The sequence below is a fragment of the Varanus komodoensis genome, unplaced genomic scaffold (genome assembly GCF_004798865.1).
Source record: "Varanus komodoensis strain SLA01 unplaced genomic scaffold, ASM479886v1 scaffold9, whole genome shotgun sequence".
Classification (NCBI taxonomy): domain Eukaryota; kingdom Metazoa; phylum Chordata; class Lepidosauria; order Squamata; family Varanidae; genus Varanus; species Varanus komodoensis.
This window is the reverse complement of record NW_025336598.1, coordinates 37108042-37125649: the sequence shown is the minus strand read 5'-3', so window position 1 is coordinate 37125649 and position 17608 is coordinate 37108042. Positions and strand designations below refer to the sequence as shown.

Genomic DNA, 17608 nt, shown 5'->3' with positions numbered 1-17608 from the left:
GGCATGGGATGATCAACAGAAAGAAAAAATCTAATCGAGTCAGTAAAGGAAGGACAACCTATTTTATCCGTTGCTGCTATTCCACACAATCCCCTTACACACAGGCAGCAAGAGTTTTACAATTGCGGGTGCAGGAGAAAGTGATCTCAGATTCGCAAGCTGAATAGTGAAAATGCTCTGAAATTTAGCTGTTTTGGTAGACGTTCAAGCATCGTTGTGATAAGGTGTTCTACTTGGGAGCTGATAAAACCTAAGCTTTTGCTATCCATCTTTTTCTGAGCCAGCACCTTTGTAAAGATTTGTTATTGCATCAGAAGCCTGCATCACCCCAAAATGAGAAGCCTCAGAGAAATCACTGAAATCACTAGCTTTCTGACTCTCAGTCTGAAAATATTATTATTTTTAGATAGCAAGGAAAGCAACAAAATTACTAAAGCTAACTTATTGTGGGGAGACAGTAAAACGAAGTAATTTTTTGCATATGCCGTAGTTTACTTGTTCATTAATTACATTCTTCTCTCTCAATTTCAGTGGGATGTCCTCATCTTTGTGTTCATGTTGGCATCTTTGGCTTGGATACGCCATTGCAACAGCATCTTCCTTCGCTGCTGTGTGTAACAATTAAGTAAAGAATGAGGAGGTTTGCCTACTGCAAGGTGGTTCTTGCCACTTCTCTGATGTGGGTGCTTGTGGACGTCTTCCTGCTCTTATACTTCAGTGAATGTAACAAATGTGACGACAAGAAAGAGAGATCCCTGCTGCCTGCTCTAAGAGGTAAACCGCAGTTCAGCATGTTGTTTAGGAGTCTGTGTGTCCACAGTTCCAGGTTATTTGTGCTTTAAATATGCTCTGTTGTGGTCATTCATCTGTGCTATCAAGTGTGGTTGGCGTCTGAGTATATTGATCCTTAGATAACCGGTCAAGAATGTCAGACCTATGTGACAAAGTGTTTTGGCTGCTGCTGTTTGCCGACTGGCCCGGTATGATTGATGAAGCCCCGGTTTGGCATGGCACGTGGCACTTCCAGTTTGCATGATCGACCCTCAGTTAGCCTATTGTACATCAATTTGTATTGTGCAAACCAAAACACTGTGGGCAAACTGAAGAACTAATGGTGGGTTAAATGTGGGTTCTTTAACCCACAATTAACCAATAGTGTCTGAGTTTGCACATCACATATGAACAAAAAATGGGCTGATGGGAGGCAGATCACTCAAGGTGCCATGGTGTGTGCTGAGCATGCTCTGTGGCAAATCATGCTTATAGTAGTCTTTCTCTCTCTCTTTTTAACATTGAATTTCTATCCATATGCCAGAAGGCTTAACAAGACATATGGGTAGACTTCCATCTAAAGCGCCTCTGTGGGAATGGGCAGCAGATGGGCCTACCCATCCCTGCCCCAAGCTACACCCTGAATAATTTTTAAATGGTGCTCTGTAGCACCTACAGAATGCTGAAAGGGTCCAACTGAGATTGCAAACAAACTAGAGCCCTTTTAGTACTGCTGAGCTGCAGAGTAGTTTGCTACCAAATTTTGGCAGTTAACCTGTGATTCTTCGTTAGTTGTTTCACGTTTTCCCCAGTGTGCTCATGAGAGAGGATGGCTCATTGACCTCCTCTAGTTGTGTGCCATGTCGGACTGCCTAGCAGGATAGTCAGAGTTCGTAAGATTCCAAACCGGCAAGTCATCAAGTTGTTTAAGTCTCAATTTGGGCATTTACTAATGAACAACTGGAGATAAAATGTGTAATCCTTGTTCACTCAATTACTTAATCCTTGTTAATGTAATATTTTTCATCACAAGGCAAGTATGTTTCTACTACTTAAAAAATTGCATAGAAACAATTTTTGTTCAAAAGATTCCCCCTTTCCCCACAGTGACTCTCACAAGTTACTGGCTTTAATACTGTTGTTTTGAAAATGGCATATTTTAAAACACTTCAAGTTCTAGAAAGTGGCATATGGACTGGAGTAATTCACCTCTTGTAACAATTTAGTTAACATGAATTATTTTTAGAATGCTATTAAACCATTCATCTGCAAAAGTGAGTGCTGGCCTAGTAGCAGGGTAAACACTGTTGAATTCTTAAGTATCAGGAATTCTGAATGGCTCCTATAAAACACAAAGAACAAATGGTAATTAGGAAATAACTTTAATCAATGAAGAGAAAGGGTAATTGGACAAGTCACAAGTTAAAGAGGAAGTAAGACTTTATTAATAAATTAGTCAGGATCAATTGTTCTTCCCAGCTCCTAATACAGAGTTTATAAAAAGGAGGCAAAGTAGTTTGAAGCCTCTAATGGGATTAAGAAAAGTCACCTTTAACTGGCCTCAGTTAACTGCTGCATTTATAATAATGCCCTTGAAGCATATACAGGCGAAGGAGACTGCAATGGTCCATCTGTTTTATAATAAATGTTCACTTCAGTTGATTTTCTGATTTGTAGGCCAAACCTGAGAATAAATCAGGCCTCCCTACCATTTTGTATTGTACGTAGCTGCATCAAGTTGCTGTCTCTGCTAAAAGCTGAAGTGCCTGATAGAGCGTTTCAGCATGGAATGATCTGTTTGTCATCTCCTGAAATGATCTGGTCTGCTTGGTTGCCAAAGGCAAGAAAAGCCTGATTCAGCACAAAAATCTGGCTTCTGGGGAAGGCCAGGGAATAACCAGCTTGGTGTGTCTGTCTTTTGAGTCTCTTTAAAACTGATTTTTAGTAGTGCATTGAAATTATGAGTACCTGAGACTCTAGTCCTATACTCACTTACCTGGAACTAAGCCTCATTGAGTTCAATGGGCTTTACATCTGACTTGAAACATGCAGGATTGCATTGTAATAGATTTGAATATTCATTGCTGCCGTAATGGAAAAGGCCTTCTTTAAACTAGCACATAGATTCTAATTTAACACAGATCCCTTTACTAAATAATTTATTTCCACGGATTCAGTACTGGTATTTAAGCAGGGTAGTTCCTGTTTCATTCTGCTAGCAAGCGTTATGCTTTGGTGGTGGCGGTAGTTTCCGCTGCCAGCCTTCAGTGGTTTTCTCGTCCACTGTGCCAGTGGGCACACCGCTCTCCCCAGACCAGGCAGGTGCTTTCTTCCATCTGTTACTACTGCAGAAATAGGATTGTGTCTTAGAGGGCCGATATGTTTGGGTTGCCAACTCTCTGAAGTTTGTTCCTCTTCAGTACACACTTTGATACATGCCAGTGTGTGGTGCTTGTGTTGACAAACTCCTTCAAGGTGTTTCATAAAAATTTGGGATTTATACCACAGGAATCTAGGGAGCAACCTCATGCTGACGTAAGTGCTGTTCCATTGAGCTAGGTATGGTCTGTACCAATGAACCTGTGCCTCACCATGGTGCTGTGCCCCTCTTGCTCAAGCAAGCACGCACACGTGTACGCACACATGCAAGCATTTTCTTACCACTGTTGCTGCTGGAAACCCGATGCCAAGGAGTTGTTTAGTGTGTTGGCATTCTGGCCCCACCACACAAGGGTTTGGGCAGGGTACTTATCCTTTGGCTTGCTGCGCATGGCAGTCGTCCTTTGGCAGTCCCCATATAGCTACCAGTTATGCCCTGACCCAAACAATGTGTGTGCAAAGGGGGAATGGCTCTCTCGGGTTTTAGGCAAGAGCCCTTGGGCTGTGCCTGGGAGTTCCTGCATGGAAAACAGGTGCCTCACCAGTGAACCGTGGCTCTTCCCTCCTAATTATGTCCCTTAGAGATTTATAATTTGGGATAATTAAATCTACTGACTGTTGTATTGTGATCTGGCATTATTGTGATTTTTGATAGTTACTATGTATTCTACAAATTGCACCAAAGTTGAACCATTCATGGAATATATGCCATTTTATACTAGAACTTTATCCTTAGTTACACACACGCTTTAATATTAATGACCACTTCTTGCCTGCCAGTTGCTGCTATCACTGCAATTCTCAGAAATCTTGATGTGTCTTTTTAAAAGTAAGCCCTTTTGAGTACAGAGGTGCTTACTCTAAGGCATGTGGGTATTTATTTTCTTTATTTTCTTTCATTTGTATCCTGTCCTTCCACACAAGCGCTCAGGGTATTATACACACTTACTTACAAGTTCGCCCCATTGTTCAGCTGAACCTACTTTTAACTAAATGTGTGTAGGGTTAAGTGTTTTGATTTGCTTCAATGATGACAGATTGGAATCTGTTTGGACTTGGTTTTAAAAGCTGCCAGTATTTTTTAAGAGAGGGGAAGGTTTTTATATAGGGATGCTTTTTATCTATTAAGAAATATCATTGCTTCCTGAGTGCCATGAATGGGTGACATGTTGTGTAGAAATAGTATTTGACAATTTCTTTCAGTGTACAGTAACGTAAAATTCAAATTGCTAATGTATGCCTGCTTGTGAAGAGAAATGAGATGCATGAATGAAACATTTGGAAACTGTATTGTGTTTGGGGCTGTGGCCAAGTTTAGAAAATGAAGCAATCATTTTAGTGATTTCCAAATAAGCATGTTCGCTCCTCTAGCCACTATATGATCTGAGCTCTTTAGATTATCTACAGTGGCAAGTATCTTCCATGACATGCTATTTGAATAGAGATGAAATTAAACATATTTATATGATTCAGATATCCTGACACAAATTCCTTGGTAAATAGAATTTCAAAATAGTAATTTCGTTTTAGTGAGAAAAAATGACACAGGTCTTACTTGGCTCCAGGACTGATACACAGATCACTGTTGTGTGGGATTTCACTGAAGGAAAATAGCTGTCAGGTAGTTTGCCTTTTATGCATTATGTCAGTTTCAGGGCTTAATGTGCATTTTTGTCTATTCCTCAGATGCACTGATGTTGCTCAATGAAAGTTAATCTATGAAAGAAGTCTCTGGCTAGACTAGCCTGTTTTTTGGTAGGGCGTGCATGCAATGACATGGGTGAAGCCTTGGAGCTAGTACCAAAATGGTTTAAAATAGGTAAAAACCTCCTTCTCTCTTTTACATTTCTAGCACATCTGGTCCTTATTGTTGTACTTCTCATATACCCCTGTACCCACATGTTTAGACAATATACTTTTGAAGAAGTAGCTATTGTATATTGCTCTCCCTGTTCCCAAAAAGAATTCCATATTCCTTTTAGACACCTCCAATTGAAGTTCCTTTTTCAGCATATTGGGGGCGGCATAGAAATGTTTTAAATAAATAAATAAAATAAATAAATATTGATACTTCCTGTTTGTTCATTATGATATTTGATAACATAGCAAATACCAGAAAAAATGGCCTTTTTTGGTTAGCCAAATCATATTTATTGCAACTGAATAAGTGCAACTGAGATTGCTGCTCCCCGTCCCCCCGGTCCGGTCTTGTTAAAATACCTACAATGGAAATATGCATGAATATTAATGAAATGTTTCACTGTTTCAGAAATGCCTTGAATGAGGGCATCTTCAGATAAACGCCACAGATTTGTCAGACTTCAGTAAAACATGTGGGGCAAACAATGCTTGAAAGCAAACATGGTTTGCAAGACAGAGTATGGACCCCCTCTCCCTGCCTTGAGTTCCACCTGCCGTGCGATGAGCTGAGCGGAAGGACATATGACCCAATCGCAAGATATGTTCCCAAAGAAAAGCCTGAAAATCTTGGCCTGCTTGCTGTAAGGAATAGGCTCTTTTTAGAAACACCTCGATCTAGAAAAGCAGTGATACTTTCTGTACCAGTCTGGATAAATCGACTTGCATTCCAGTGCTTGCTTGCAGGTGTACGTTCTTCATGTTGATTTTGGTTTGAACTCTGGATGGGTCTAGATTGCTGTTTCAGGAGTATTCTGGGAGGTGGGGATGTGGTAGCATATGCAAGCAGAAAGTTTAACTAGCTTTTGAATCACCATCTTTCTAAGTAGTTTAAATAAAACATCTGAAACATGTTGGTATTCTACTGTTCTTCTATCCATATTCAGCAATTTATTATTTTACCAATATCATGTTTGTGTTTGAAATAGAAATAAGAAATCTGTATACCTCAACACAAATAGTTAGACAAACATTCAAAGATGACTTCTTATTGTTGGTTTTAAGTTTACTTCTTTGCCCTTAAGCCCTGCCATAATCGTTTCCTCCTTTTTCTCAGAAAAAGATTCAGACATGCCCCTGATCAATTTTTCAGGGCTCACAAAATCTAAAGAGTTAGCTGTATTAATTTGTAACAAAAATAACCAAGACTTCGTGGCACCATAGATTAATGTGGGCAACTTGTGGCCCTCCAGATGATTCAGCCTACAACTGGCATTATCCCTTCCCTCCCGCAACATCTGTATGCCAGAGAGTATAACTGCACTAAAGATACTGTGGAGTAGCCAGTAAAATGTTGCTCTGACAGACCTCAGCACAAATCTTTGAGTGGTCTCGGAGAAATAGCTCTTGAATTACTCTATCCCACTAACTTGATATAAGGTCAAAATTGGGATAATCCCATGTACTCTGTCCTGAGCTATGTGGAGCAAAGGTGGGTTGCTTAATGAGATTTAAAGGGTGGTGGTTCCAGGTCAAGTGATTATGGCAGCAATCCTATTGAAGGCAGTAGGATTTAAGACTTGCTGAACTCTTGATCTTAGTGCTTTGTGATGAAATAGTAAATCAAAGCCTAAACTGAGAGAACCAAAGGAAAGAGTTCCCTTAGCTTCCGATTATTTACTGTGAAATGTGTAGCCTCTTAGTTTGCTCTCTTGAGAGCCCGTGCCATCTTCTACCCTGTTAATTAGCTGCAGCTAGATTTGGAGACCAGCGTGGAACCCTTGCTAAACTGTTGAATGCTGCCATGGCGTTTTTAGTTGCCTTTTTGACAGGCATCTGATATTTTTCCATCCCAGAGATTACATTAAAAGAAATCCCCCTTACAGAATCATTTTTTTTCAAGAAAAGCATAACTGTACAAATGCCCTCAAACAGGCTCTTTCTATACTGCAAAAAAACAGACCGTTATTATCTGATGCCTGAGCGATTGGAAATGCTTCGGTTTCTACTTGATGCTCTTTTAAAGCAATTCCAATTCTAAGAAATGAAGAAATTAACGGTGTCTTATCACAGTTCCCTGGTGTCTTTGGGAGAAAACACATTCATAGTATTTTATCAGTTTAGACAAGTGTAACATTAAGAATCAAAGCTGATAGGCTTTCATAGTGGTTATACATTACTGATAAAACTTTATGATCCATTTACAAGGGTGAAAATGAAAACATAACTCTGCTCATCCTAGTAGTAAGCACTGTTAGATGCGTTGGAATATTGATCTGTATGGCTGCTCAAGGCATTGATGAATTGAGCATTTTGTATGTCAGAAGTGTTGAAGGCTGTATGTGGTGCTGCCACAGCATCTTTTTTGGAAGAAAAAGAATGGAACTGTACTTCCAGGGCTGAAACACTGTGGTGTGGGATACACTGTCTTTAGCAGAATTAGCTTTGAGCTGGACCTTCTCAAATGTCAAGCATTTCATTTCCTGAGGTGGGGAAAACCTCTTCATCTTCAGAGGCCCTTCTGTGGATTCTTCTGATCTCAGATGTGATGTGAGTGCCCATCTCAATTGTGGTGCCTTGACTCAAGAATACTCTCCCTAGGAAGATTTGACTGGTGCTGGGTTTGATGGTCCCTTCAGTGTCAGGGGAAGGCTTGTTTTAATCTGTCCAAGTTTGTAAAGAGCTGGTTGCAGGTTGGGTGGGGGTGCTAGAAGAGAAGGAGAGGAGAACCGTGGTAGCTGGCAGTAGAGGTGGTGGTGGTGATGATGATTCATTACATTTCTACACTGCTTGTAGCTCTCTGGGTGGTTCACAACATTAAGTCACTCATGACATATGTTTGCCAAGAAAATAGTACAGCTCACAGTGGCATGCAGCCTTCTGCTCTCTAGCAGTGATTGTTGGAGTATAGAGAGCTGCTTGAATGCAGCGGCTTTCTCAGAGTCCTTGGCTGGTTTAAGTCCAGCCCAGGGTTCCCAACCTGGGAAGGTCACTCTGGCTTTTGCTAATCTCATTGGCATCCATATTATGAAGGATAAGTGAAAGTGGAAAGGCTACCACATCAGTGCCAATTCACGCAGAATTTAATTTGTATTTCTTCTGCAAGCATTTTATAGTTTGTATAGGAATTTTTATTGCATTTCTGTGTAGCCAATTAGCCAAAGTACATGTTCTCTGGATGGGTTCACAGAGCACAGTAAACTACCCAGTGAATAAACAAAGCTGGGTTGGGTTCATGATGGCTCTTCCCCTGCCTCTTCCTTCCTATGTGGGGCTGGGGGCTGAAGCCTCTTGGTCTCTTCTCTCTGTTCCAGTTGTGAACTGTTTTGCACTTGCCACGTTCCCCATTTTTCTGAGAACTCTTTTCATGGGCTCTGAAATGAAGGCCACTGACAGCCCCTTCAAAGTGTCCAGTTGGCACTTCCATTTTTCCTCCCCTCCCCTCCCCTGCCCTGCCATCGAGGAATCATTGCTCACAAAAAGGGGGGCCACATGCAGCCATGAATCTGCATCTATTTTCCTGTAGAAACTACACTTTCAGAGGGCATGACAACCCGCCATGGCTTGTTACCCATCTATTTTCCCATCCCATCAAACTTCTGCTAGTAGCTGTTGCATGTCACTTTATGTTTTATAGCTTCTTAGATGACAGATGAGAGTCTGTCCTTTTGTGTCCTTTGGGCAAGAATGTTTTATTTACTTCTCAAAGTGAGTATATGGTACAATTTGTATCTCTCTTTTACTTTCAGCCTTAAATGCTTTACTGGCCATAATGAGTCACATGCGCTTTGTGTTAAGATGAAGGAAAAGCAGTAGTGTTCGTACGCTCTCTTAAAATATTTTTAATCTGTGTGGCTTCCCAAAAATATGATCTTAAAATAAGATAATCACATTTTAGTCCCACTCACTTTGGAAAAAACCCTTGTAAAGAAGTGCAGACCATTTCTTTCCTATCCTTCCTCCCTTCTAAAAATACCTTGTCTGTGATAGACTTTTTCATTTCATACAAAAAAGAAAGCAATGCACATACTCATTGCTGTTAGCTTGAATAATCACAGGAGGCAGCAAGCAGGAAGAGAAAAAGGGTAATTCCTTAATTTTACACTGAGTTGCCTTCCTAAAACTACATTCATGGATTAGGGAATTGCCTTCCTGCTGCATCTGAAATTTTCCAAGCCCCATGATACTATCTCCTAGGAGCCTTGCCTTATTCTTTCCAATGCTTCCTCACTAACACGCATAAAACGGGCTAACTTGGCATGATTTTTCTCTTCCACGTCATTTGCCTGGGGAATCTTTGTTGCTTTTCTGCAAGAAGAGTCCCATACTGAATACATGTCTGCTAAAGATATTCTGTCTATACATGAATGAAACCTTCCTTGGAGACTCAGTCTAGGATCACTTAGAAATTACTATGCATTTTTCTTTTGATGCCGGTTCTGATTTCTCTGACTCACATTAATAAAACAGCAACCTGAAATCAGAAGCTTGGAATTGATGAAGCGCGTGATACTGAGCTACAGGATCAGTTCTCCTCCTTTGCCTAACCTGGGGTAGGTTCTGGGGTGACCCAGGTACCAGTGTGCCCTCAGAGATGTGTGCTGACAGGCACTGAGGTACAATCCCCCCCCCCACCCACCATTTGTCTTTGTCTTTTTCAAGTAACAAAATTTTAAAATGCTTCTGGAATCCCTTTAAAGCAAGAGTAAAGCCTCTCGCTGCTTCTCTCTTCTTTCCCCAAAAATGTTTATGGGACATGTATAAGGGCTAAGAGGCATTTTTAGGAGATAAAGATGGGAGGGGGCTGCTGGCGGATGCTTTCCTCTACAGTTCATCCATTTTATGGTGGTACTCAAGGCAATTTCTCAAACTGCCAAGTGTGCCTGCAGGCCTAAAAAGATTACTCACCCTGACCTAACAATTTGTCCATGCTGCAAGCATTTAATGAAATTCAAATGGTTGGTCTTTCCTCTCCAGTTGGAGGTTTCATGAGTCCAGATTTAGGAAAGTTAATCTGATAGTTGCAGGTACTGGTTTAAAAAGGCAGTTTTTAAACTGGTTTAAGAAAAGTGGAAAGATGACTGTTCATGGAACGTAATGGAACTTGCTTCTGAGGAGACATATATATGATTGGACTCTGGAAGTTGAACTGCTTTAAAATTGGGCTTATGGTGTGCACGAAAAGAGTGCTTGGAACTGCCAAGGATACAGCCCTTGCAGCTGGGTCACGTCTACAGTGAGACACAATAGAAGGGTTTACTTGTGGCAATACCTCATCTTTCACTGGGCAAATATAATAATATCAGAAAGCAGTTCTGTGTTCTAGGGCACTATCAATATTTTTCACTTCTTAAGAGCAGAGAACTTTTGCTTTGTTCCTTGCAAGTTGACATAATACCTAATTTTGCCTAAAAGAAATGATGAAATGATCAATCTATTAAACCGCAGTAAATGTTTTATATTTCCCTTCTAGTTTTAAATAACAGACCTGCATTTATTTTGCTTCATTTATTTAAAATACATATATGCCATGCTTTTTTCTGGAGAGTACAAGGTGAAGGATAACAAGAATAAAGCCATAAACTATCAATATAAAACAACACTTAAAATATACCAATAAAATCCTTAAGTTTTAGATCCAGTCTTAGTTATACTTATGGTCATGGATTAATGTAAGGTCCACTGATTTCAATGTGTCTGCTTTAAGGGAGAGTTTGCATCATACAACAAGCCACCTTGTGAATGTGCCAGGCTGTTCATGGCTGGAAAGTAAAAGGACATGAGATTTCTTATATATTTTTCCTCACTTTATCAAGAAATCTGCATATATTTCTATATTTGTCTTTCCAAAAACAGAACAGAAAAGGTGGTGACATTTAACCCCGGCCCCCACCAAACTGTAGAGTTATAAAATGAGATGGAGTGAATGCGCTGTTTCCCCCACACCACTTGTGGGCCTAGTCACTCGGTCCTATCCTGCCACTTTGTCAGTGTTCTTTTGACAGCTGTCAGGGAACTGCAATATATTGCTCTGAGCTGTGAAAAATGGCTGACCCGGCAAAAGGCTGCACCTTCTCTGAATGAGCTGGAGACTCAGGAGTGCCCTGTGGATGGGAGGATACTGAGCTCAGCACTTGTCACCTGTCAGCTGTTTGTAAAGTCACAAAAATGCAGTCTCACCTTGTTAGGAATTGACAGCTGTAATTGGCAAGGCAGTAGCCCAGGCAAGACTACATGCTTCAAAAGGGTGAAACAGCATACTTGCACAACTCCAAAAGCCCAGCATGAGGATAACTAAACAATGTATAAAGATATTTGTGAACATTTCTGGTGATGAAAAAATAAAATAAAAAGGTGATGTACCATTGGGTTCTGCTTGGGCATTGGTGGAAGGGCTGCCGGTGGTGAGATTGCCAAGAGTGGCAAACTAATTTTTTCACTCTTGCTGAGTGGCTTGCTGGTCACTTCAGCACAACCCACAGTGGGATTATAAAATCACTGGATACAGTGGGTCCAGCAACTCCTAGAACAATCTCCAGGTTGTCAGGATGACTTCTTCCCAAAACAAGCCATCCAGGTTTGGATGATGCAGCAACCCACTGTGACTAGTTACCCACCATGAACTGTAGTATCATTTGAATCTAGTCAAAGAATGACGAAGTCTTCATCTAGCTCTACAAAAGCTGAAAAAAATGATAAATATAGCAGTAATTTGAAAATATTCAAAAAGTAAAGGCGGCTAAAGCCCCATTCACTAAGCCAGTGATTTAAAAAGCAAATGCCTCCCCAAAAGTTTTTGGTAATTTGCAGACGGAAGAGTGAGCCCTGTGGGCCCTGCTCCTATTGTGTCTTACTTGCCCAGCTCACCTGTTGTGCCAAACGCTGCAGCAGAAAAGCAGCAAAAGCGTAATCTGCAGCTAAAGTATGTGTGGCCATGACTGGACCTGTCCTTGTTCAACAGCTAGTTTATATAGGATGGTATCTACTTTCTGTACTGCTTGTATGCTTCAAATACCATGTTGTATGTGGACCAAGAACTACCAGAAGTACAGGCAGGATTTCGAAGACAGAGAGGAACTAGAGATCAAATTGCCACCATATGCTGGATCATGGAGAAAGCTAGGGAGTTCCAGAAAAATATCTACTTCTGCTTTATTGACTATGCTAAAGTCTTTGATTGTGTGGATCACAACAAATTGTGGCGAGTTCTTAAAGAGATGGGAGTACCAGAACATCCTATTTGTCTCTTGAGAAACCTATATATGGGTCAAGAAGCAACAGTGAGAACTGGGCACGGAACCACTGATTGGTTCAAAATTGGGAAAGGAGGTTGGCAATGCTGTATACTGTCGCCCTACCTATCTAACTTATATGCAAAGCACATCATGAGAAAGGTGGGCCTAGATGAATCACCAGTTGAAATTAAGATTGCCTGGAGAAATATCAACAACCTCAGATATGCAGATGATACCACTCTAATGGCAGAAAGTGAAGAGGAACAAAAGAGCCTCTTGATGCAGATGAAGGAGGAGAGCACAAAAGTTGACTTGAAACTCAACATTAAGAAACTAAGATCATGGCATCTTGTCCTCTCACTTTCTGGCAAATAGATGGGGGAGAAATGGAGGTAGTGACAGATTTTATTTTCCTGGTGTCCAAGATCAATGCAGACGGGGACTGCAGCCAAGAAATTAAAAGACGCTTGCTCCTGGGGAGGAAAGCTATGGCAAATCTAGACAGCATACTAAAAAGCAGAGACATCACCCTGCCAACAAAAGTGCATATAGTCAAGGCTATGGTTTTCCCAGTTGCAATGTATGGCTGTGAAAGCTGGACCATAAGGAAGGCTGAGTGCCGAAGAATTGAGGCCTTTGAATTGTGGTGCTGGAGGAGACTCCTGTGAGTCCCTTGGACTGCAAGGTGATCAAACTGGTCAGTCCTAGAGGAGATCAGCCCTGACTGGTCTTTAGAAGGCCAGATACTGAAGATGAAACTCGAATAGTTTGGCCACCTAATGAGAAGGAAGGACTCCCTGGAGAAGAGCCTAATGCTGGGAACAATAGATGGCAAAAGAAGGAGGGGACGGCAGAGGATGAGGTGGCTAGATGGAGTCACTGAAGCAGTTGGTGTGAGCTTGGGTGGACTCCGGGGGATGGTGGAGGACAGGAAGGCCTGGAGGAATGTTGTCCATGGGGTCGCAATGGGTCGGACACGACTTCGCAACTAACAACAACAACAACAAATCCTTCCCCTTTAATCACCAATTTATTGACTTTATTTCATAAATGTGTGTTCTGAGTAACTGCTGCACTATTTTTTGTGAAGTTTTTTGGTGGATTTTTGTTTCTGTTTTTGTTTTGCATTCAGTAAAAAGGAAAAAGTGCAGTCGCACTTCTGCTTTTCTTTTTAAAGTGGCATCTGTCTAGCTATTCCTCCTCAGAGGATTTAAACTTTTTTCATCTAGATTCCTTTCTACTCAGTATGTGCTATGAATTGCAAATATGGCATCTTCCACTTTTAAGCTGTGATGCTGTGTTCTCAAAATCTATCATCACTTGTTATCCAAGTTATGAGAGCAACAAGGCAAACCAACTATTCAAGAAACAACCAGACGGTATACCCCATTGCAAACATTGGTGCGTTATTTTTAAAAAAAGAAGAGAATAACCAACCAGAAGATTTGTCTCTGCTAAAAAATGTAAGCCACTTTTAAGTCTGGGTTTCATATGGTGAAGTATTCTCTTTTGTCCTATCAAGACATAATGGTGGCCCATGTTGTGTAGATGCCTAGTTTGTGTAGAAGTGGTTAAAGGGCAAGGATTATATCTCCCTCCCTCCCTCCCTCCCTCCCTCCCTCCCTCCCTCCCTCTCTCTATATATAAAGATAGTGATATAGGTGTGTTTGTGTGTGTGTGTGTGCATAATACACTCAAGGCGCCATTTCTGTAGGAGCTTATGCATGACATGTACTCTGTGAAAATGGAGCTTGCAGGTCATGTGTACGGAGCATATTTACCATGTTATGCAAGTGAGATTGAGACAGTAGGGTCAGCATGTTCGTTTGCAGACCAGGCTTAGAGAGAGTCTGTGAAATGTGTGGTGGTATGTGATTCACATCGACTAGTGCTTCACCTATGCAGGACTTTGTGATCATTCCTCTGAAGGAGTTTTTACATCCTGTGATCAGCCATTAAAAAACTTCAGCTGCGGGTCAACAACCAATGTGTCACCACTAGAGAACTATAAAACAGGGCAGGTATGCAAGAAGGTGATTTGTCAAGTAACCTAGTCCCAAGCTCTAGAGTAGTTTATAGGGCATAACCAGCAGTTCTGCCCAGGAACACACTGTTAGCCACTAAGAATGCTTGGAAAGACGATTAGGTATACCAGCATTTGTGGCAGGAGCAGAATCACTTAACTTCACATCAGTAAAGCATTAAAGCCCCTACTGAAATAAACCTGTAACTGGAAAATATTATTAGTCAATTTACTAAAGAATCCTTACTGATTCAGTTAGCAACCACACTAGAAAACTTCCATTTTGAAGACTTGGGAAACTGTGATACACTGTTCATTGATAGGAAAGTATGTTTCACATTTTTGCTATTTGGAAAATACTGATTGTCTATTACAGTAACAAATTTAAACGTCCATAAACAATTGTTTGTAAACAGTCGTATTTCTTTCAACTGAGTACTGGCAGCTTTTGGTTATTTGTACTCATATCATTCAAAGTAAAACCACTGTAGTTTCATCTGGAAAAGGAAACATTCATGTTGCTGTTTTCCAGTCCATACAGTTGTTCCTTACATGTCCTGCAAGTAACCTAATCAATTTTATGATTATGAAAGCTTTGTACACTACAGACAAGTACAGGAGTGCTAAGGTGGGCAATTCCCCCGTCCATATGATCCTAGAATTTTGGAAAGTCTGTGTGGTCTGGGATAGGGTAATGCTACTGTTTGATTTTTCTGAACCACTTGATTTTTCTTCCATTACATCTCGAGCAGCAAGGAGAGAGCAGAATTTTTAAGAGAGTATTTGTTGTCTGCTCCCCTGATCAAACTTTAATTTGCAATTTAAATTTTTAATTGATATTGCCAATTAAACCTTGCTGCTCTGTTTACTAGCTCAGAACATACTTACATCATGTTGTACCAGCCATCTATGTTGCTTGCTCCGCAAACTCATCACAAGCACAAAATATTAGCTATGGCCCTAAATATTGAGAGGGCCTCAAATCTTAAAAGTGGTTATTTTGCTTATATCTGGATTACCTACATCCAGAACTGTCCTGTTAAGCTTTTTCCAGAAATAAGAGAATCTCTCCAGCTCTCCTTTCCTAAAATCCTCACTTAACTTTTGATGTATAAACATTATTATTGCAGACTTTTTTGTAATGCGGTTTCTGTACTTTTGATGAAATATATTCAAGAGTGATGCATTCAATTCCTAGGGAGAGTTTCATATTTTCTCTGTTGTACTTAGGATATTGTCAGCATCAGCTTATGCAGTTGGGTCCCATTCCTGGTTTTGGCTGTGCAATAAGAGTTGTTTGTGTAACAGGTGAGCATACTCAGAGTGCTTTCATGTGGCTAAGTGTATTCTCTGTTTCTGTGAGTCCCATGCAAATTTCACTTCAGAAGCTGGGGATCTGAGGAGGATCTTGGGTCTGGACAGGTTGAAACAACTTGATTTAAAGGATGCCTGTACTTTGTTCCAAACAAGTATTTAAAGCACCATACAGTAGCACTAGTAAAAGTCACAGTGTTAAAGAAATTAGAAGACATATCACTGTCCGCCTACATTTTGTTCTGTGGTGGGAAGGGGGGGGTGCTGAAATGGTACCTTGTCTAGAATTTGAAAATACCTTGAGAAACCCCCACAAAATGCACATATGATGGCATTAGTAAAAAGAAATGCAATTAATTAGCAAATTCAAAGAAAATAGTAAATGCAATTGTAATATTTTTTCAAATTTATAATGAACAGTATTTTTCTCTTCTCTCAGTGCTCTTCACAAGCACAAAGCATGTTACCTTGTTGCTTACATATTTAGATTCTTTCTCTTCCCTCCATCTCAGTTGTACTCCTGCACAGCAAGGCTGTCTCCCTATGAGGGCATGTTGCTCTAATTAAGCCAGCCACATTCTTACATGGTCAGATAGCAGCGGTTTGCCTAGAAATCTGACCAGTTTTCCTGTTCTTCCCTGCCAAATTCGATGCGGGGTCTGTTTTCATTTTCTGCCTTCTCTGGCTATGCCAGCAGCAATAGGAGGTGCTCTGCTTCAGCTCTTGTGAACATAGCAGATTTTGCTATTCTTAAATACAGTTGTTCCAAGGAAGCCTGAAGAAGCAGTTGTCTGCATTTTAGTGTGAAGTGTTTTTGTTTTGCTCTGCTGAGAAAACACTAATTAGTAGCATACTAATAAATGTTGAAACAAACACAGCTTCTGTACTTGTATGCTGTAATGTTCTCTTCTGTTTGAATATAGAGCTCAGGATGGTGATTCTTAATGCAGAGAATGGGTTTAGTTGAAGAAAGCCTAACAGCTGGATATACTGCTCTTTTGTAGCATGCAGGTAGTTCCCAGGTTACAGATGAGGCCTTAAGTTGAATTTGTATCTAAGTTGGATCACATGAGTAAGCCAAACGTTTGTCTTATTATATGCATATATTTTACCTTTCTATGCATATAAAACACTTAAACACTTCCATATTCACAAACACTTCTTAAATGCAATTCAACATTGTAATCATGATAATAATACAGTGATAATAAAATAACTACAAGTATGAGAGAGTGTGTGTGAGAGGGAGAGAGAGAGAATCTGTATGTACGTATGCAGGTGTACAGTATTGTAAAATGCAAATAAAAGAAGAAGTTCTTCAAACAGTTTAGAACAGGGGTCTCAGACTCAACTGACCTGAGGGCCACTGGCAGTAGAGTCTGGGTGAGGCTGGGCCACATCAAGTATCCCACCACCACAGTGGTGGTGGGCCGCTCATCCCGTGTCCACTCCCGGAGGCTGGCCGGGTGCCACCGGTGCTTTGAAGGCCGCAGGGCCTCTCCCCTGTGCCCCACCCGTCCTGGCAAGTGGCCCACGGGCCGCGAGTTTGAGACCCCTGGTTTAGAACATTCTTGAGGCAACATTAAGCCTAACGTTAGCTGTTGATGATGGAGGTGGACCTGGTGCTAGAGAGTCAGGGTTGTTTGTACAGCCATCTTGTTCTTATCATACATGGCCTTGTAGCAGCTGAGGGCCTTCGTATCTGCATGGCAAACCTTTGTGAACCTCTCTGCATAGTTCCCTAGAGATATTCATGGCTAGCAATATTCATATAGGGTTGTGGCAGTCTGTGCATTCATAAATGAATTGTTCATAAGCCAGACTTTCATAACCTGAGAATTAACTATATTCAGTATTGGAATTTTGTTCTGCGTGGGAAATAGGTCACATAATATTTGTAGTTTTTCATGCCTCAGATGATCCAGTGTGTACACGTTGTAAAGGCTGATGAAAGTCAAGTTACACTGCACAAACATTTCTAGTCTTAATAGCATCCTTTTATTTGCATATATAATGAACTGCCATTCTT

At 40.8% G+C, this 17608-nt stretch overlaps 1 protein-coding gene across 2 annotated transcripts in view; it reads left to right on the top strand.

Moving 5' to 3' along the window:
• The first annotated feature begins 559 nt into the window (after nt 1-559).
• Nucleotides 560-17608, top strand: part of GALNT13 (polypeptide N-acetylgalactosaminyltransferase 13) — a 173023-nt gene continuing 155974 nt past the window's right edge. For both annotated transcript variants that reach the window (XM_044418046.1, XM_044418045.1), the window contains exon 1: nt 560-774. In XM_044418046.1, coding sequence (XP_044273981.1) covers nt 633-774 — 142 coding nt within the window. In that variant the 5' untranslated portion in view covers nt 560-632. The remainder of the gene's footprint in view (nt 775-17608) is intronic.